The sequence below is a fragment of the Exophiala viscosa genome (genome assembly GCF_022695815.1).
Source record: "Exophiala viscosa unplaced genomic scaffold EDD37scaffold_4, whole genome shotgun sequence".
NCBI lineage: Eukaryota > Fungi > Ascomycota > Eurotiomycetes > Chaetothyriales > Herpotrichiellaceae > Exophiala > Exophiala viscosa.
The window spans coordinates 1,846,193-1,865,794 of record NW_026944356.1 but is presented as its reverse complement, the minus strand read 5'-3'; the positions used below and the strand labels follow the sequence as shown (position 1 = coordinate 1,865,794).

Below are 19,602 nucleotides of genomic sequence, written 5' to 3'. Positions count from 1 at the left end.
GCGGCTCACTAGGCAGAGGCGACGATGACATGCGGTTTCTTCGGATTCAGTTCCCTGTTCTCCCTCCGCAAATAATAAAAAGCCTCACAGTTGCGAGCAACATCATTGGTCCGTGCCCTTTCCATCTTAGGGAGATCCGAGAAACTGCGTCAAAGCCCAAACAGCCTCAGGATCCAGACACTCACAATCTCTGCATCTTCATCTTCTGTGCCACTCGAGAAGGCTTCGTGTCCTGTGTCCTCTGCTCTATCCTCCACTCCTTCATCAGTGGTGGGTGTCTTCCTCCCGACTGCTTCGCCTTCTCCTATGGATCATTCGCTGTATCATTAGCTCCGACTTCTACAACATGTATCGTTCCGCCGCCGGTAAGCTCTCCTTGAGAGCTGCCCAAGCTTCGAGATCGTTTTCGACCTCATGCGGATCGCACGGTCTCGCGAGAGGCCATCAGAATGCGCTCGTTGCAGGAAGAAAACCTTTGGCTGTCATGGCTCGCAGCTCACTGCAGCGCAGGGGCTATGCCATGGCAGCTGAGGAAACCAACAAAGGCGTCGTATGTTGATGCTCGCCCTGCCCGGCGCAAAGATTCTAATAAGAGTTACAGGATCCCAACGACTCCTTCCTCCAAGGCAACACCGCCAACTACATCGACGAAATGTATCTTGCCTGGAAACACGACCCTACATCCGTCCACATTTCATGGCAGGCCTACTTCCACAACATGGAGGAGGGCAAAATGCCTGTCTCCCGAGCGTTCCAGCCACCCCCGGGTCTGATCTCACAAGCAGAAGGTTCGGTAGATCTAGCGCCGACCGCCGTCAGTGCAGGCAATGAGGACATCGCCAAACACTTGAAGGTCCAACTACTTGTTAGAGCATATCAAGCCAGAGGCCATCACAAAGCAAAGACCGATCCCTTGGGTATCCGTGGCGAGGCCGAAGCTTTCGGATATCGCAGACCAAAGGAGCTAGAATTGGACCATTATGGTTTCACGGAAAAAGACCTGGAACAAGATTTCACACTCGGTCCCGGTGTTCTGCCTAGATTCGGGGATGAATCAAGCTCCAAGATGAAGTTGAAGGATATCATTGCGGCCTGCGAAAAGACGTACTGTTCATCTTACGGCGTCGAATACATCCACATTCCCGACCGAGAACAATGCGACTGGATCAGAAACAGAATCGAGGTTCCGACGCCTTTCAAGTATTCCGTGGACGACAAACGCCGCATTCTCGACAGACTGATTTGGAGTTCCAGCTTTGAAGCGTTTTTGGCCACCAAGTACCCCAATGACAAGCGTTTCGGTCTGGAAGGTTGTGAATCTCTCGTGCCCGGTATGAAGGCCATGATCGACAGAAGCGTGGACTATGGTATCAAAGACATCGTCATTGGCATGCCGCACAGAGGAAGATTGAATGTGTTGAGCAACGTCGTTCGCAAACCCAACGAGTCCATCTTTAGTGAATTCTCTGGCTCAACGGAGGCCAGTGACGAGGGCTCTGGTGATGTCAAGTACCATTTAGGTATGAACTTCGAGCGACCAACGCCTTCCGGAAAACGCGTACAACTCTCTCTTGTGGCCAACCCCTCTCATCTGGAAGCCGAAGACCCAGTTGTGCTTGGCAAAACGCGCGCCATTCAGCATTACAATGACGATGAGCAAAAGTACCAAAGCGCGATGGGCGTCTTGCTCCACGGTGATGCTGCTTTCGCAGGTCAGGGTGTTGTCTACGAAACACTCGGTTTCTACGCCCTGCCAGCCTACTCGACTGGTGGTACCATCCACATCATTGTCAACAACCAGATCGGTTTCACTACTGACCCTCGATTTTCACGGTCTACGCCTTACTGCTCCGACATTGCAAAGGCGATTGATGCCCCTGTTTTCCATGTCAACGGCGATGATGTTGAAGCCGTTAATTTCGTCTGCCAACTCGCTGCTGACTGGAGAGCTGATTTTAAGAAAGACTGCGTTATTGACATTGTCTGCTACCGTAAACAGGGTCACAACGAAACTGATCAACCTTCCTTCACTCAACCGCTGATGTACAAAAAGGTACAAACCATGAAACCGGTGCTGGACAAATACGTCGACCAGCTCTTGAAAGAAGGTACTTTCACTAAAGAAGACATCGAGGAACACAAGAAGTGGGTCTGGGGAATGCTCAACGACAGCTTCGACCGAAGCAAAGATTATCAACCAACAGGCAAGGAGTGGTTGACATCCGCATGGAACGGCTTCAAGTCACCCAAGGAGCTTGCCACCGAAGTCCTTCCTCATCCCCCAACTGGAGTTCCCAGTGAGGTCTTGAAGGAGATTGGAGACAAGATTGGCGGAGCGCCAGAAGGTTTCACCGTTCATCGTAACTTGAAACGTATTCTATCCGGCAGGAAGAAGACCATCGACGAAGGCAAAGGCATCGACTGGGCTACTGCCGAGGCTCTCGCTTTTGGTACGCTCTGCCTGGAAGGTCACCACGTCCGGGTCTCCGGTCAAGATGTGGAGCGTGGTACTTTCTCTCAGCGTCATGCCGTTCTGCACGACCAAGAGAATGAAGAGACCTACACCCCACTCAAAAATTTGGCCAAGGAGCAGGGTGCGTTCTCGATTTCCAATTCTTCGTTGAGCGAGTTCGGTGTTCTCGGATTCGAATATGGCTACTCCCTTTCTTCGCCGAACGCGCTTGTTATGTGGGAAGCTCAATTCGGTGATTTCGCCAACAACGCGCAGTGTATCATCGATCAATTCATTGCTTCTGGTGAGGTCAAATGGCTACAGCGATCCGGTCTCGTCTGCTCTCTGCCCCACGGATACGATGGTCAAGGACCTGAACACTCTTCTGGTCGTATGGAACGATATCTGCAGCTCTGCAACGAGGAGCCAAGAGTGTATCCCTCAGCAGACAAGCTTGACAGACAGCACCAGGACTGCAACATGCAGATCGCCTACATGACCAGCCCCTCGAACTACTTCCACATTCTCCGACGACAAATGAACCGACAATTCAGAAAACGTGAGTGATGCATTTTCTGTTTGTCTCAAGTATTTGCTAACAATCTCTAGCTTTGATGGTCTTCTTCTCCAAGTCTTTGCTCCGACACCCTCTGGCGCGTTCCGACATCGAGGAGTTCACTGCTGAAACGGGCTTCCAGTGGATCATTCCGGACCCAGAACACGGCAAGGCTATTGCCGAGCCTGACGAGATTGACCGTGTGGTCCTTTGCGCTGGTCAAGTATATGCGGCTCTGTACAAGCATCGTGCCGACAATGGCTACAAAAATACCGCCATCACCCGTATCGAGCAGCTCAACCCATTCCCATGGGCGCAACTCAAGGAGAATCTTGACAAATACAAGAATGCCAAGACTATCGTCTACTGTCAGGAGGAGCCCCTCAATGCTGGCGCCTGGAGTTTCCTCCAGCCCCGTATTGAGACGCTGCTGAATGAGACTGAACACCACAACAGAAGACACGTCATGTACGCGGGACGTGATCCTAGTGCGTCGGTGGCTACTGGCTTGAAGGCCAACCACTCCAAAGAGGAGAAGGAATTGCTCGAGGCAGCTTTCAATGTCAAGCAGGATAAGCTGAAGGGCGAGTGACTGGCCGATGGTGTCACGGGGGCCAAGGTCCTACTGGAATGAAAGTGGGTGCTATCAGGCGAGAAGTGCTCCGTAAAGTACATGCCCCGGGCGACTGTGATGGTCTCCTATTTGCCCGGCCCTGCTGGGGACGATTGTAAATGTTGCGCCTGCTCATATTCATGCGATGCCGGCTGCTTAGTGTAACTCAGATTGATACCTTTTGCGCTTGCCTTTCTCCTTCTTGCGGTCTCCGCAACTAATGCTGATTCTACCTTGACATAGCGGGGTGCTGCTTAGTTAAGAAGTCGGAGGGTTGGTGGGTACGAAGCGTTGAGGATGTTCAGCCTTGCCCCTTTAGGTAGCCTTGCCGCCTTCGAGGAGGCATGGCAAGTTGATCCGGCCCCTCTCGATGATCAAGCCATGAATTCGGGGACGTAGTATGTAGTAGTAAGAGAGCAGGTCTTTGGGCTGGTTCCGTTCCAGACAGTGAAAAGACCGGTGCCTGCGAAGTCATTCATATTGCCTGGAAGCATTTGAAGACATCATACTCGTCTCATTCTTGCAGCGATACTTACGAGCTTGAATCGATCATCCCCAGTTCAATAGCTCTCCCAGCTGTTATCTATACTGAGCCCAGACTCAAAGACATGACGACCCACAGTATCGACCTGTACTTAGCACCCGGCGCGTGTTCACTCGCACCACATATCCTTCTTCACGAGGTTGGCGTGCCGTTCTCCACGACCATAGTCTCCGTCAAATCGGGGCTTCCTGCTGATTTCAAAACTGTGAATCCGAAGATGCGCGTTCCGGTCTTGATCATGGACGGGCACACCATCACTGAGGTTCCTGCCATCATGCTGGCGACCAGTCAACTTGCGCCTGAAAAGGACTTGATGGGCGAAACGGATCTAGAGAAGGTTAGGGTTCTGGAGTGGCTGAATTGGTTGTCTGGCACGTTGCATGGTCAGGCGTTTGGGGGTTTGCTGAGACCCGGGAGGTACACGGATGATGAGAAACTGTATGAGGCGATCAGGGAGAAAGGGTTGAGGAATTTGAAGGAGGGGTTTGGGCAGATTGAAGCTTGGCTTGGGGAAGGGCAGGGAGCGAAATATACGGTTGGGGGGAGGTTCATGGGTGTTGATGCGCTTTTGTATGTGTTTTACCGTTGGGGAGTGGGAAGGGGGTTTGATATGCAGAAGGAATATCCCAGGTTTGCGGAGTTGGCGAGGGAGGTGGAAGGGAGGGAGGCGACGGTGATGGCGTTGGCATCGGAGCATCTGGCTGCATTGTGAGTTCGAGAACTCTCTGGCCGCGGAACCATCTGCGCTGCATGGATGCCACGAAGAGTCTGATTAACACGTAGTGATATGGTAAAGAAAGAGGCTAGAGAGGATAACTACTGGGCAAGGTGAGGTCAATGTGTTTTAGGGAATCCGGGCCAAAGTTTGATTACATTGACTGCCAAATTGTTGTCGGCTGCTGCCGCGCTGGGGCCACCATTTCAAGACCACGTCGCCTACCGCAATCTTACTCAGGTACATCAAAGAAAGACATAAACCACCTCCGGTCTCATTGTAAAAACTATGTCAATGGACTCCAGATTACCGTTTCCTTGGTGGCATCTCAAGAGTGTGCAGAGAGCGCACTATAATGCTCTTGAAGAACTCCAGTCACCACAGCAATGACACCGAAAACGACGGTCAAAACAAAGACGATAACTGCAATCACCAACGTCGCCCATTCAATGCGATTTCGACGGTCAAACCACCATTGCCGCAGATTCCTGGGCTTGCTGTAATCATATCGATTTTCAATATCTGCCAACCGCTGCCCGAAGTAGGGATACCGATCAAGCCTGAGTAAGTCTAGTCTCTTGAGCTGGAGTTCAAACCCTGTTTCCAGATCCGCTTTCAGCTTTCGAACATACTTTCGCGTACGTCTGCTTGACTTGTAGCCTTTGTTTGGGAAGAGCAGTTGCATGGTACGCTCTACCTCTTGCAGAAACTCATCAGGGAAGACATGACTGGATTGTCAGCTCCATGCATTGTTATGGTGACCAAGACATGAATCTCACCTGAAACCGGAACCTTGATACTCTTTGAGGACTGCTGCATGACTGAAGATCCATATGGTAAGATCATCCATGTCGAGATGCTTTGAAAGGTCACTCGTGGTTCGTACGGAGAATCCACCCCTCCTGATCAAATTTTTTGCGTTAACGCCGAATGAGAGGGCTTTGCCTTGCACACCGATTTGGGCCGGCAGAGCACTTCTCATCAAGCCTGCAAAAGTTGCATCTTCGACGTCAAGGACTAGTGGGACGAAGAGCCACAGACGCAGAGCAAAGTCTACCGCGTTTACCACAGCAGCTTCTTTGATCGGTTCCACGAATTCGCCCCGAGGGTCTTTGCGTATTGCTGTCTTGACATCCCGCAGTCGTCCTCCGATCAAGGGGCGAACTCTTCGCACAAGAGCCACAACTTTGGTGGCTTGGTCACTTGTTCGACCTAGAGTTGTTTGCTCCTTGTTGACAAGACATGGATCTTGAGGCAACTGCAAGTAATGTTCAAAGTAGGCCTCGGCCTCGGCAGAGCCCGCTGCAATCGAGTCCAAATGCCACACTTCTGCGAGCAGTTTCTCGATAATACCAAGTCTTTTGTCCCTTTGAGTCTTCCAACGATTCATGTCTACGAGGTGAAGCAGATTATTTGGCGATTTGGCAAACAACGGGAAACGGCATTGCCAGCAGTCCAGCATTGATGTATCAGGTCTTGAGGCGGGTGAGGTTTCATGCACTAACCGACTCCTCTCCTATTTGCCTGGGGTTGCTCAGCCCCAATAGGTGGATGCTCAGCCTCCACCACTTCACAGCCTGATCGAACTTCCAACCCGGCAACAGTCTTCTCTATCTTGTCCTTCCTTTTCATCCAAGAGGGCTGGTATGCTTGCGCCTTCCATGAAGGTAGTTGAAACTGTTTCACAGCTCATTGTGATCCTCATCAATGCGGGCGAGACTCTTCTGATGGCGTCGCTCTCTGTAAGACCGGCGAGTACCCCACCTTGTGCAGCCTCGCCGTTTGAGACGCTGGGAGAGCTAGGAGAACCAGCGAACACGCCTCAGATGCCCGAGAACACCGCTCAAGAGGATGACTCGCTTACGACGTCGTCGACCAACAGTGCTTCTGAGCTGTCTCGGTCTGTGACGTCTACAACAGCTGCATCGGTCGATACTGCTTGTACATTACCTGAAAGCGGAGCGACGGCTTTATCTTCGACACGTATAGCGCCCGACTGTTACGGTGAGACATTTAAGAGCTGGAAAGGCTTAAGTGCTGAAGCAAAGAATCAGTGCATCGGTACTGAGTGTTGTCGCTATGACTATGTCGGCATGAAAGCATGGCCTGCAGCAGGCATCCTGGACAGCGCATGGAATACTATCATCTTCAAGACAGTACTCGACATACTCAACGATGAAGAGAACCAAAGAAATTCACTGGCTCTCGGCGCAGAAGGCAGCCCATACTACTGTCCCCCATGCTGTTTATGCTCAGCAAATTTGGTGCCAGAGCCGACGCCATACCCTCTGTGGTATTGTTAGTTCCGAAAAAACGTAAAAGCGCGGCTAAGAAAGCTACGGGGTTCTTGAGGCAACACAAAAGCCTCCGAGGGTACGGCTTCCAGTATACATGGCAGATCGAAGTCATCGAAATATCGGCCAACGATGACGCATCGCCACCGCAAAGTGAATCCAGCCACCCAGGAGGTAGCAGTCTATGTGGCACAACAGTTCTTGTTTGCCCTTCCAGCAAGATCAATCTGTCCTCGAGTCGGCTCACGACCTTGGGTGGCGTGCTAAATATGGGTCCCAATGCTCATTATGCAATGACTTGCGCACATGTCTTCCATGACTTCGGAAACGATCAGGATGATTCTGATGAAGACACATCAAGCAGTGACGGTGAAATTGACGATGCCGAAGGGTCTGTTGCATCATCCGAAAAGCTCTCACATCAGTCCGGAGACGAAGCACCCACGATGCATTCGGTTTTCAGTCCTGCACAGGATGTGCCCCTGGGTGCCAATGGCCTTGCAGAGTGGTGGGTAAACGACCCAATCAGTACAGGAAGACACATAGCCAACGCCTTCGCCAGACAGCCGGGTTCGGTCTTTCCACAGAATTTGCTCTATAATACAAAGCTCGATTGGGCGCTGCTGGAGATAACTGACCCTCGCCTATGGACTGATAACCGCTTCCAAACAGCGGGATGACAAATCCAGCCACGCCTGGAAATCAGTACGAGACCACCCCCTAGCGGCGAGTTGATCATACTGTCGAGGTTATTGGGACAGTTAAAAGTGCGGAGCCTGGGAACAAAGTCAGCCATGAATCTTCCATGGGCACAGGGTTTTGTCGAAGTTTGGGCCGTCGAGTGCACCTCCGGTAAGTGCAAGCCAGCGTACAGGAAATCAGTGGCGCTAACAAATTGCGTCTGCAGGGCCTGGATTGTGTGGTGCTTGGGTTATTGAGCCTGACACAAATATCGTGGTCGGCATCGTTGTGGCCCACAGCAAGACTTCCCCGTTGACCTGGATGTTGCCGGCATCTGCAATCTTTGCTGACATACAACACCGCTGGGAGACGTATGGTTTCAGTATCCATGGAATGCCTCACGTTTCGCAATTTCCTCAAGGGACTCTCCGACGAGCACCCGATCCAGACTCGAATGAGCAGCCATTACGCCACAAAGCTCACGAGATGACCCCGAGCCGCATTGACGCTCTGAGAGCGAGACAACGCGCTCTCAGAGAAAGACTTGAACAACTCACGCCGAGTGTTTTGGCAAGTCTTTCAAAAGGGTGGCCCACGGGATCCAGCCTGTCCACAAGACCTTCACTTGGACATGGACATAAGCAGACTTTCCCATCGCTCAATACTGCAAACATGCCTTCTGCCAGCCAAGGAAAGGATCAAGACGAAAGGTTGAGTACTGCATCCACGTTGGTGCACACCACTAAGCCTCAAGAGATCCGAGCAAAGGATCAGGACGACAGTTTAAGTACTGCATCTACGTTGGCGCGCACCACTAAGCCTAGAGAGATCCGAGCAAAGGATCAGGACCACAGTTTGAGTACCGCATCCACGTTGGCGTCCACCACTAAGTGTTGGGACATCCGAGGGAAAGAACAAGACGAAAGATTAAGTACTACATCCACGCTGGGACCTATCATCCACTATTCTGGAGAATATTGTAAGAACGCACACGAGCTTCGGGATCCTTACAAGAAGGGTCTCCGATGGGAATTCTTTGAAGGGACACTGGGGAGAGCTGTGGGCTACAAGTGCGCCAGCCCTAAGTGCCATTTCAAAGATCAAGCCATCTGGAAGAACAAAGGGTGGGAAATAGATGACGGGATACGCGTACACCCGGTCAGCCTTCGATATCGATGGCTATTTCTTGCAAAGTCGCATATACATCAGCAAGCTATGGGACTGTCATCGTTTCGCTGTCTTATCTGCACAATGTTTGGAGATAACTCAGGACCGTTCAGAAGAGCTGAGCCTCTTCTATTCCATGTCGCTGAGCATAAAGGTGGCTTTCTCGGCGAGACAAAGCTAGAGGGACGATTAATCTTTTCGAATGAAGGCGCGAAACCTGCCGCTGCCGCAGATTTTGATCTTGACCTTTCGAATGACATGAATCTTTTGGAGGAAAATCTTATAAAGCCCAAGGACATCAATTTTTCGAGGGACGTCTCGGAGGACATTGATCCTTCGCAGATGGAACAACAAGCTTCAACGCCTCAATCTCCACTTCCGGAAACTACCACCCACGAAGAAGATTGGATTGACAATCAGTGGGCGACTTAAGCTTGGACGCAGACGAAGATCGAGCCAGTCAAGGAGAAGTACACTTCATTCACTCATGATATACCCACTACCAGCGTGGGAGCTGGTCTATTCGCTATGCCATATACTCTCGTACAGCCCTCCTCTTCGCTCCTCCAGTGAGTGCTTGAGCAGCATTATCATTGGGAGTGGTGCTTCCAAACCCACAACCACCATCGCGGGTCTGCGCAATGATCGCACCGGCACAGAGGCCACTATTGAACCCACAGCACCCAGATGCACAATCTGCATCACTCAGACACTGGCCTGTGATAAATTGTTTGCCGGCGCCATTGCCAACATTCGCAGCTCCAGCGAGACTGCTGTTGATTGTGGTCGACGCAGACTCAGTCGGTGTTGATGCTTCAGCAACGGTAGTGGTTGGCGAGTCAGCAGCGGCGGCAGAAGTTGCAGCGCCGGATCCTCCGGTCAAGGCTTGCGCGGCGTTGTTGTTCGGCGAGGTATTGCCGAAGCCGCAACCTCCGTCACGGGTTTGAGCGATGACCGCTCCTGCACACAAGCCCGTGTTGAAGCCACAGCATCCAGAGGCGCAGTCTGCGTCGCTTTGACATTGGCCAGTGATAAATTGCTTGCCGGCTCCATTACCCACGTTCTCGGCGCCGGGTAGGTTGCTGTTGATGGCTGTTGATGCTTCTTCGGTGGCGGTAGCAGTGGGTCCAATAGTCGCTACTGGAGGGGCACTCGCTGCTGATGTGGCTGTTGCTGTGCCGCCGGTCAAGGCCTCAGCGGCATTGGCGTTTGGTGTGGCGTCCCCGAACCCGCATCCGCCGTCACGTTCTTGGGCGACAACGGGTCCGGCACATAGACCGGTGTTGAAGCCGCAGCAGCCGTCGGCGCAGTCTGAGTCTGAGGTACAGGGTCCTGTGATGAATTGTGTGCCGTTGCCGAGGGCGAGGAGAGTGACTGGGAGACGAAGAGGTTAGTCTGCAGTCTGGTGGATGGAAGAGGGGAGGACTTACAGTTCAACAGGAGGAATAGAACGGTCAAAGACCTGGGAATGCTAATGGAAGACATTTTGAAGGAATGAAATGCTTTTAGTTGAACTGGTCCAGCAGTTGATCGTTGAATGAATGTATAATTATGTCTTTGAGCAACGAGGCCGTAAGGAAATGACTGAAATGTACAAGGCTTGGAAGGAGTGAAGGAGGACTGTTATGTGACCATGCGAGATTGAGGGCTCATTTTGAAGGAATTTACCTGAAGCATTGATGCCTTACCGTCGAGGCTTTTGTCTTCGCCCCTTTTGCCGAGCCTGGTGCATAGTGACTATTATTTTATGAGCTATTGGGTATGGATGATCGGTGTACTCCGTGCAATATCAAAGATGCGCGATGTCACCGTTAGGTCCAATAATCGGCCAGACGAAGAAAGGAGAAGTGCTGGTCTCAGACGAGGAAAGGCAAAGGCTGAAACTGGCAGCCTCGTGCGGGTGTTGCAGGTTGGTCGTTGGCGTTCCAGATGTCAACGGGGTTTGTGGGGAAAGAACCCCGATTGGTTGGTTGGCCAGCGACCTCTGAGGCATCCCGAGTAGCAGTTTGACTTGGTAGTTTCATACAGTGCTACTGTTGGAATTTGCATGCTCTCCTTGTGCACTGGTGGACTGGTGGACTTTCTTTTAGGTAATAAGTCTCAACTCAATTGGATGTCCGCAGAGGATCAAAGGACAATGGCATCCTGTTGTCTGGACTGCAAATGTCCAAGACGAGGTGCGTCGATAGATACTGCCTGCTTTCTCAAGTCCAGACCTTGGCTCGATTGGACAACATGGTCTCTAGAATATGCGGCGGTGTTCGGCCAGGTCGTGGCATTGCAAAGATGTCATCATGTGGTATTACATATGGCTCATCATAAGGTCGTGATCGCTATCATTGGAGTCTCTTTAACGCCTCCTCCACCATGCTTTGGGGCAGCTCGGGCACGCTTGCATCGAAGCCATCTTCATCCAGTCTGTTGATGGCAAACCGAGGAGGCAGTGCGTCGACTCCGCCCCAGATGTCCCCGGGTAAGAACTCGCCCAAGTCAGCACGAAACTTCAACCTCAACTGTCGATCTTGTTCGTAGAGATCTTCGAGTTGGGCATGCGCACTTGAAACGATACGCTCCATTTGCTTCTTCGCCGTCCGACGCCGATCGACTTCGACAATCAGCCCATCGTAGGCACGAAGGAAATTTGAGTAGGAGTCGCACAGATCTTCCATCCCGGCTATGCCATCTTCAATTTTGGCTTTCTCTTCCTGCCATCGTGTTGCGTGCCGAACCGTTTCTACCACATAGCTCGACAGCCGCCCAGAGATCTTCTCCAGCAGGCCAAAGGCTGTGTTGACATCGCCGTAGGCATTGTCTTGCCTTTCACGCCACTGGTATATTCGGTCGAGATGTGCCTCCATTTCAGCATTCCGATCTTGTAGCTCCATGACCACCTCGTCAACCTCTGACGCGTCGTTTTCGAGGACTTGAAGCATCTCTATGCGTTCTTCTTCGTTCATGGGCTGAGCCGGCGCCTGCAGTTCGTCCATTCCCATCCCTATTGCGTCAGGCAGATCTTCCGCTTTGGCATTCATTGTTTGCACGACTGCGGCACCACCACCTTCTGTGTGTTTGATCGCAGTCACGCAAAGGTCGAAATGTTTGACCAGACTTTCCAGCCCCTGTGCCATCTCTCTTGCGTGATGCTCCAGAAGCGAAAGTGTCATGGCCATGGTAGGTTGCTGTAACTCGCTTTCTGTGCTCGATATGTCTATCCTGTTGTTGAGCACTTCGTTGATGGTCTGTAAGTCTTCCTCGAGGGTCTGGATAGAATGGTTGATTTCATATTGATCATTCTGGACGTTATCGATGGCTACCTTCATGGCTTCCTTTATCTTCTCAAGGCCATCGTCATCCACGAAATCGTGCAAGGTATCCTTACCTGCGGCGCCTTCGACTTCGCCGTGCGACTTGAACGCCTCTTCGATGGTGGTCTGCTTCAGGAAATCTACACATTGTAACAGTCTCGCACCAGTATCGTCCAACTCTTTGATTACTGCTTGAAAGTCTTGTTGTATGACATGTGCGGCCGACTCCAACTCGAACTGTACGGCCCGGAGGGTCTTCAATTGGGTCGATAGTGACCGGCGAAGGTAGGTAGTCTTTGCGAGGAGGGCTGTCGTCGACTCGATGGCAGCACGTGCATCTGAGAGGATAGTCGTGGCTCGATGGACAAGGTGGATGCTTCCCAAGGAGCGTTTGGAGGCCACCAGGTAGGAGACTATTGTCTCAACGGTCATTGAGCCAGTATCCGCAACCTGTAACGAGTGTGAGGGCGAGGAACGCGCGGAGCGCTGCTGAGCAGAGTAAGGGGATTGCGCCATCACCAGGATAAGTGAGGAGATATTCCCAAGCGATCGAAGGTTCAATGATACGAGTGCAGGGGCGTCATCTTGCCTGACACGCCCGACCAGTCGACAACGACCAAGGAAACGAGCGATCAGGATCAGGAGGACGTCGTCAGCTTGACAGACTCAGAATACGCCAATGGGTATCTTCTCAGATGAGCAAAGTATGGGATTTCCGGATGCATGCACCTCGTATCCGATGCCAATTGGATGACTGGGGTGCAGACACTCGAGAGAGTCTTTCTCCGGATTCTCTGGCGCCTTTCCGTGCTTCCGGAATGAATTGTGGGCACAGATGCAGGAACCAGGGAGTGATCAATGGTCAAGATGGAGCTGTTCGGCGTTGCTTAATAAAGGTCAGAGACAACGGTTGGGCGGATTTGTAAATTGTGTTTATGATGAAAGACGAGGCCTGCAGCACGCAATCGCACACGATCGACGTGGAGCGGGAAACGCCTTGATCCCCCGGAGACATAATCCAGGTATAGAACCAATAAGACCATTGACAGGATTCTCCGCCATCATGCTATGCCCATTAAGTCTGAAAGAATTGGCCCCTCCGCTCTTCGGCCATCCGTGAGTGAGTGACTTTGACTGCCAGACCGAGTCCTCGCTTTTTGCTCCTCTTGCACCATATCGACGCCACCATTTACAATAACCCCAACCCGCACGTCAGACTACGACCTTTGTGTCATACTCTCCTGCATATTACTCCAGATCTTCTGCGATCAATTAGCTTCTTCTGGTTTCTTTCCGTTTACACAGACACACATCTCCCTTGTGCGACACATCAAGTCAAACCTTTTGCGATAACCGAAATCCCGATCGATATGTAAAACACCCATATCCAGAAATCACAGACGACTCAATGCCGTTTGACCTGATCGATAGGCATCGAGAGCACGCCCTGATGGACGCAGAATGGGAACAGCCATCCAGAAAGAGACTGCGCCTCAGCTTAGCTGAAGAGAAGGATGATTGTGAAGAGAACTTACATTCCCAACACATGCCTGATGCCTCAAAGGACAAGAGTATTACAATCGCTTCAACCGCAAAGCATGCCAGAAATACTGTCGCTCCCTTTCTGGCCAGACATATACCCTCTCAATACGCTCCGCTCGGCAAGCATGGCAAATCAAACATTGATGCAGCAGATGATTCCAATTCAAAATTCTGCTATCGCCATCGACCGGACATGCTATGCCGACGACAGGCGGACGAGCCATCTATGGACAAGCTACAAAAGGGCCTCGAGGCGCTTTCTCAAGAAGACCGTCAAGGCATCGTCCAGGTCTGGTCCTTGTTCTCCGCTGCACCATCCAAGCACCGAAACCTGATGTTGCAGGGCATCCTGGCTCAATGCTGTTTCCCGCAACTTTCGTTCCTCTCTGCGAACGTCCAGAAGCTGATTCGCATCGATTTCATTTCGGCTTTACCTGCGGAAGTCGCTTTTCGCATCCTCTGTTTTCTGGATACCACCTCCCTATGTAAAGCTGCACAGGTCTCGCGAAGGTGGAGACAATTGGCGGACGATGATGTGGTTTGGCATCGCATGTGCGAGCAACATATCGATCGGAAATGTACAAAATGTGGTTGGGGCTTGCCGTTGCTAGAGCGAAAAATGCTACGAGCCTCGAAAAGGCAGATTGAACTGCGCGCAGCCGGCAATCATTCAATCGAAGCAGCCTCAGAGATCCCTATACAACCTCTCGAATGCACCACCGGCTCCGATACCGAGAGCCACCATGATTACTCCGACCTCGAAAAGCTGTCTGATGGCCACCTATCCCCAGTCCAAGTGAGGAGACCTGCACTGGGGACCACTGACAGTGAATACAGGAGGACAAGGCCATGGAAAGATGTGTACAAAGACAGATTCAAGGTTGGCACCAATTGGAAGTACGGACGATGCAGTATCAAGATCCTAAAAGGACACTCCAACGGCGTCATGTCACTACAATTGTGCGACAACATCTTAGCAACGGGATCCTACGATGCCACCATCAAGATCTGGAATCTGGATACTGGTGAAGAACTCAGGACCCTGAGAGGCCATACGATGGGTGTCCGCTGTCTTCAGTTTGACGACAACAAACTCATCAGCGGTAGTCTGGATAAGACACTCAAAGTATGGAACTGGCGAACCGGTGAATGTATCGCCACGTACAACGGCCACCATGAGGGGGTCATTGCACTTCACTTCGACTCCAATATCCTCGTGTCCGGGTCCGTCGATCATACTGCTCGCGTGTGGAATTTCCAGGATCGGTCCGTCTTCACTCTCCGCGGACACAGCGACTGGGTCAACTCCGTCAAGATCGATTCCGCATCCCGCACCATCTTCACCGCCTCAGACGACTGCACGGTCAAACTGTGGGATTTAGACACCAAGAAAATCATCCACACTTTCGAAGGGCATGTCGGCCAAGTGCAGCAAGTTCTGCCTCTGCCACCCGAGTTTGAGGCCGAAGACGGAGAAGAAGATCACGACGAGGATTCCGACCCAGGTAGTCCTTCCAGTCAAGTCACTGTCAAATCTGAGCGCAAGCACAACGAAAGTAAAGCGTTGTCAATCGACCATACGGGTCTGTGGCTGACACAGCATGACCGGCCCCAGCCGCCGCGATATATGCTGACTTCGGCATTGGACTCGACGATTCGGCTTTGGGATGTACATTCTGGCCGCTGTATCAGGAAGTTCTTCGGGCATGTCGAGGGTGTATGGACCATTGCGGCAGATACTTTGCGCTTCGTGTCTGGTGCCGAGGATCGCATGGTCAAGGTGTGGGATCCGCGTACGGGAAAGTGTGAAAGGACGTTTACTGGTCATGCTGGACCTGTGACGTGTATTGGATTGAGCGATAGTCGGATGTGCAGTGGTGGAGAGGATGGTGAGGTGAGGGTTTACAACTTTACGGCGTGATTTGATTCAGATCGGTGCGGGAGTTCCAATAAGGAATGGGGATTTTGTTATCAGGGCGGTGTTCGGGCTATTTTGTGGGAATGGTTCTCAAAAGGCCAAAACAGCACGGTGCTGAAGGTTTACTGGAACATTGACGGATGGATAAGGATGCTAGTCGTCATGTTCTCAGCGTGATACCAGGCGTATGGCGGTCATATGTCAAGTATGTATTCCGGATACAGTACCGTTGCTGAAAAAGGTTGGGTTGGGTTCAGACGGCCGGGCAGGTAAACAAAATACCAATTGCCGTTGATGATTGAACATACTGTTTTCAATTCTCTAAATCTATGCTGGAACAATACCTTCATTGTGATCATTGTGACTTTCATGCCGTTGTAAAGTAGTAATGTACGCATTCCGTCCCAGGCATGACCATACCGTACTAAACGCCTACCCTACCCTTGAGGACCGATTCGTGAACTCCATCTCTCGTACTGATTTACATAAGTCGCCCAAGAGTCGTTGCCATTCGTGCCCATGAAAAGACAGTCTAAACACCCGTGACACGCCGTACGCTCCTTCGTCCACCCTCACCAGTGACCTGGATCTTCCCTTCTTGCTCCAGACTCCGCAAGACCTCCTGGAACTCACTACCCTCAATTTCAATGGTGCTTCCTTCACTGACGCGGCGGTACAAATCAGCATACCGTGCGGCGCCACCACTACGCACACCTGTGTCGTCATCCACAGCAGCCAGAACAGCGCGCTTGAGATCCTCTTTTCGCCGTCTGTCGCTGGCACTGCCGCCCTCAGAGAGCAGTCCCATATCAATCAGGCCGGTGCGGGCATCTGTCGCAGACGCTTTGATAGCGGACTTGATCAGGCGAACGGCTTCAGCGACGTCTGCATCCGTGACGGTGTGCGAAAGACGCATTTTCGCGTGCGCTTCGCTGAGACGGATCATCGACTCGAGTTGTCGGGTTGTCGCCGTAATGCGACGGTCCGAGGCCTGGATTGAGGACCCGAGGGAGCGCATCTGGATGTACGCCTCGACTAAGGATTTTGAGGCTTGTGGTGTCAACTGAGGGTGGATGTTCTGTCGGGCATAGGAGATGTAGGCTGTGAGGAACTCGACGGGCTAGAGAGAGACGTGTTAGTATTTGGACGGCTGAAGGAGGGAAACAGGGCAAACTTACCAGGACTTCCTCCCGGGAAGCGTTTTCGGGCATGTCTTCAAGATACATTCCGACCAAATGCTTGGCTAGTCGTCGATCGTTGACTTCGTCGATGCGGTCCAGCACGAGGTAGACGAGGTCGAATCTGGAGAGTAGCGTAGGGGGAAGATCGATGTTCTGCGGTACGGGCAGGTTGGGATTGTACTTGCTGCCGATGGGGTTGGCTGAGGCCAGTATGCTCGTTCTTGCGTTCAGAGTTGTGATGATACCTGCTTTGGCAATGGACACGGTCTGCTGTTCCATGACTTCGTGCAGCACAGAGCGAGTGGAGTCGTTCATCTTGTCGAACTCGTCGATGCAGCAGACACCTCCGTCTGAAAGGACCAAGGCTCCTGATTCTAGTACGAGCTGTCTCGACTCGGGATCACGAGTCACGTACGCTGTCAGACCTACCGCGGACGAACCCTTGCCTGACGTGTAAACACCTCTTGGTGCGATCTTGTGGACGTATTGCAGAAGCTGTGACTTGGATGTTGAAGGATCACCGCAAAGCAGAACGTTGATGTCGCCTCTGTATTTGGGACTGCCACCCTTTTCGAAGGACTTGTTTGTACCGCCAAAAAGTTGCAGAAGTATGCCTTTCTTGACATCGTCAAGCTCGTAGATGCTTGGAGCCAAACTCCTCGAGAGTATGTCGTAGACGTCCTCACGACCTGCAATTTCCTGGATCTTGGCTTCTTCCTCAGCTGTGATCTTTCGCGTCTGTTCAGCATCACCCGCTACCTGTTCAGAGAGTTCCTGCTCGATGGTAGAAGCATCAATGCCGAGTTTTCGCTTGTCAACCTTTTGAACGTGGAGCACATCGACATATGTCTTGAACAATGCCTTGACTGTCCGTTGTCGAGGATTAACACGGACAGGGTTGCCTCTAAAGATACCCGTGACTTCAATCCGGTCACCAGCCTTGCATACATCTACCAATTCGTCGTATACGCAAAGTGACACGCTGTGGGGTGTCTGACCGTCTGGCACCGAGTCAGGTGTTTCTTGCAGCTTGATGACTTGCTTATCCGCGAAGACGCATCGGTTATGGACAATGTCCATGCTGTCTCTAGATTTGCAAGCATTTCGGGGGCACTCTGTTGGTTCTGCAATCTTGCCACGATCGATAGACACATACATGGTATGGTTGCAAACAGTGCATTTGAAGAATGCTTCCTTCATGTCTGGGATGACTGGCGTGGCTCGAATAACCAGGCCTTTGACAGATATAAGTTTGTCAATGTCTGCCGGATCAAGATCGCGCATGTTGACGGTCTGATCCAGTCCAAAAGGTAGAACTTTCCAGGGTCGAATCTCGGCCTCCTCGACCAGGTCCGGGATCTCGTCAGCGGCGGGAGTGGCAGCAGGTGTCGGTGCAGCACTTCCAAGATCCGATGAAGGTAGAGGTGGCATGGAGCTCCCATCTCTTGCTCTGGATGCAGTTGCACCATTTCGGGCTCGTTGCAATTCCTGCATTTCTTTCTGTGCAAGTTCGACCATGACATCTTTAATGCACTGATCCATCAGTGGAATGATTTCCTGTGGATAGGCTTGTAATTGATGCCAGAGCTTCATTGTTGCAGGATATGCTTTCAAGTTGCGCGCATCGAGGTTGAGGCCATATACACCGAGCTTTCGCATGTCTTCAAGCATATCGATGTATTCTTTCTGGTCAGCAGCTGCTCCAAGAGCTCGTGTCTCTTCTTCAGAAGCACCGTCCGCCCACATGCGATATTTTCTGGCATAGTTGTAGAGGAAATTCTTGAATGATGACATAGAATCCACAATGGAGATGTTGGTGCCCCAGATTACCCTTGTGGACTCGCCTCCCATCACATCCGCTTCGGATGTGTCAGGATTGAGGTTAGAAAATGTAGCCTCCGAGCCCGGATCTTGACCTTCGCGGACAGGCATCCCATCTTCCCCGATATAGATGCGGCGGCGGTTGGCTGGAGAGGACGCAAACGTGTCGGAATGGATATCACCCCTTCGAGAAGAGATACGGGGCGGTCGGTCTTGACGCACAAAAAGTCCGCTGCTACTAGTCGGAGCGTCTGACTGTACGCGAGTGTTGTTACGAGCCGGACTTGAGCTGGGGTCATATCGAACAGGAGATGATTCTGCCAACAGAGTCAGAACATGCCATACCAAGAAAGGGGTCCTTCGTACCTGCTGCAGGCCTTGTGGACGCTCGAGGCGTGATCTCACGGTCGCCAGCATTCAACGACTGCGCTGGTGGAGAGCTGACAATCATGCCATCGCTTGCAAAAGGAGGTGCTGGCGTTGACCGCACTGGCGACGATTGGAAAAATAAAGGCGAAGACGATGCAACTGCGGCGCCTCCATTAGGGGTTCGCCTGGTACTCCTTGGAGTTGCTTGAGGTTGTTGTGCTGGAGTTGAAGATTGTGAGTTGCGTGAGGAGTGGCCTCGTCGGCGAGAAGAGGGCGTCGACGACATTGTTGCTGACTTTTGGGAGGCAGTAATACATACAACAACCTTGCCGTTCGTCTTTCTGGTGTTTAAGGAGTTTGAGGGAGATAGAACGCGTCGCGTCGACACGAAATCGGTGGTCGACCAATGACAGACGTAGAAGTCGCGAAGAGCGCGTAAAGTAG

At 51.8% G+C, this 19,602-nt stretch overlaps 9 protein-coding genes across 9 annotated transcripts; 5 read left to right on the top strand and 4 right to left on the bottom strand.

The window, feature by feature from the left end:
• The first annotated feature begins 76 nt into the window (after nucleotides 1-76).
• On the top strand, nucleotides 77-3,915 carry EDD37DRAFT_383374 (mitochondrial 2-oxoglutarate dehydrogenase). The gene is made up of 3 exons (XM_062812148.1): nucleotides 77-550; nucleotides 602-3,011; nucleotides 3,062-3,915. Exons 1-3 carry the CDS (start codon nucleotides 347-349, stop codon nucleotides 3,598-3,600), a joined length of 3,153 nt encoding a protein of 1,050 aa, XP_062671249.1. The 5' UTR covers nucleotides 77-346; the 3' UTR covers nucleotides 3,601-3,915.
• Nucleotides 3,916-4,229: 314 nt separating this feature from the next.
• On the top strand, nucleotides 4,230-4,877 carry EDD37DRAFT_649685 (uncharacterized protein; the record flags this gene model as incomplete). The annotated part of the gene is made up of 1 exon (XM_062818163.1): nucleotides 4,230-4,877. The coding sequence occupies one exon, from the start codon at nucleotides 4,230-4,232 to the stop codon at nucleotides 4,875-4,877; it is 648 nt and encodes a 215-aa protein (XP_062671248.1).
• A 331-nt stretch (nucleotides 4,878-5,208) lies between these two features.
• EDD37DRAFT_649684 (uncharacterized protein) lies at nucleotides 5,209-6,270 on the bottom strand (the record flags this gene model as incomplete). The annotated part of the gene is made up of 2 exons (XM_062818162.1): nucleotides 5,209-5,608; nucleotides 5,660-6,270. The coding sequence occupies 2 exons, from the start codon at nucleotides 6,268-6,270 to the stop codon at nucleotides 5,209-5,211; spliced, it is 1,011 nt and encodes a 336-aa protein (XP_062671247.1).
• A 460-nt stretch (nucleotides 6,271-6,730) lies between these two features.
• On the top strand, nucleotides 6,731-8,029 carry EDD37DRAFT_383321 (uncharacterized protein). Its single transcript, XM_062812145.1, has one exon. It carries the CDS (start codon nucleotides 7,120-7,122, stop codon nucleotides 7,852-7,854), a length of 735 nt encoding a protein of 244 aa, XP_062671246.1. The 5' UTR covers nucleotides 6,731-7,119; the 3' UTR covers nucleotides 7,855-8,029.
• A 1-nt stretch (nucleotide 8,030) lies between these two features.
• On the top strand, nucleotides 8,031-9,501 carry EDD37DRAFT_383330 (uncharacterized protein). Its single transcript, XM_062812146.1, has one exon. The coding sequence runs from the start codon at nucleotides 8,177-8,179 to the stop codon at nucleotides 9,452-9,454; it is 1,278 nt and encodes a 425-aa protein (XP_062671245.1). The 5' UTR covers nucleotides 8,031-8,176; the 3' UTR covers nucleotides 9,455-9,501.
• On the bottom strand, nucleotides 9,450-10,788 carry EDD37DRAFT_383338 (uncharacterized protein). The gene is made up of 2 exons (XM_062812147.1): nucleotides 10,453-10,788; nucleotides 9,450-10,396 (listed from the first exon to the last, which is right to left on the bottom strand). Exons 1-2 carry the CDS (start codon nucleotides 10,505-10,507, stop codon nucleotides 9,549-9,551), a joined length of 903 nt encoding a protein of 300 aa, XP_062671244.1. The 5' UTR covers nucleotides 10,508-10,788; the 3' UTR covers nucleotides 9,450-9,548.
• A 563-nt stretch (nucleotides 10,789-11,351) lies between these two features.
• EDD37DRAFT_383315 (autophagy-like protein 17) lies at nucleotides 11,352-12,932 on the bottom strand. The gene has a single exon (XM_062812144.1). It carries the CDS (start codon nucleotides 12,841-12,843, stop codon nucleotides 11,359-11,361), a length of 1,485 nt encoding a protein of 494 aa, XP_062671243.1. The 5' UTR covers nucleotides 12,844-12,932; the 3' UTR covers nucleotides 11,352-11,358.
• Nucleotides 12,933-13,311: 379 nt separating this feature from the next.
• On the top strand, nucleotides 13,312-16,090 carry EDD37DRAFT_629388 (F-box and WD-40 domain-containing protein MET30). The gene has a single exon (XM_062816511.1). The coding sequence runs from the start codon at nucleotides 13,736-13,738 to the stop codon at nucleotides 15,788-15,790; it is 2,055 nt and encodes a 684-aa protein (XP_062671242.1). The 5' UTR covers nucleotides 13,312-13,735; the 3' UTR covers nucleotides 15,791-16,090.
• A 16-nt stretch (nucleotides 16,091-16,106) lies between these two features.
• On the bottom strand, nucleotides 16,107-19,503 carry EDD37DRAFT_577469 (minichromosome maintenance protein 4). Its single transcript, XM_062814403.1, has 3 exons — nucleotides 19,156-19,503; nucleotides 16,966-19,106; nucleotides 16,107-16,907 (listed from the first exon to the last, which is right to left on the bottom strand). Exons 1-3 carry the CDS (start codon nucleotides 19,442-19,444, stop codon nucleotides 16,320-16,322), a joined length of 3,018 nt encoding a protein of 1,005 aa, XP_062671241.1. The 5' UTR covers nucleotides 19,445-19,503; the 3' UTR covers nucleotides 16,107-16,319.
• Nucleotides 19,504-19,602: the final 99 nt, after the last annotated feature.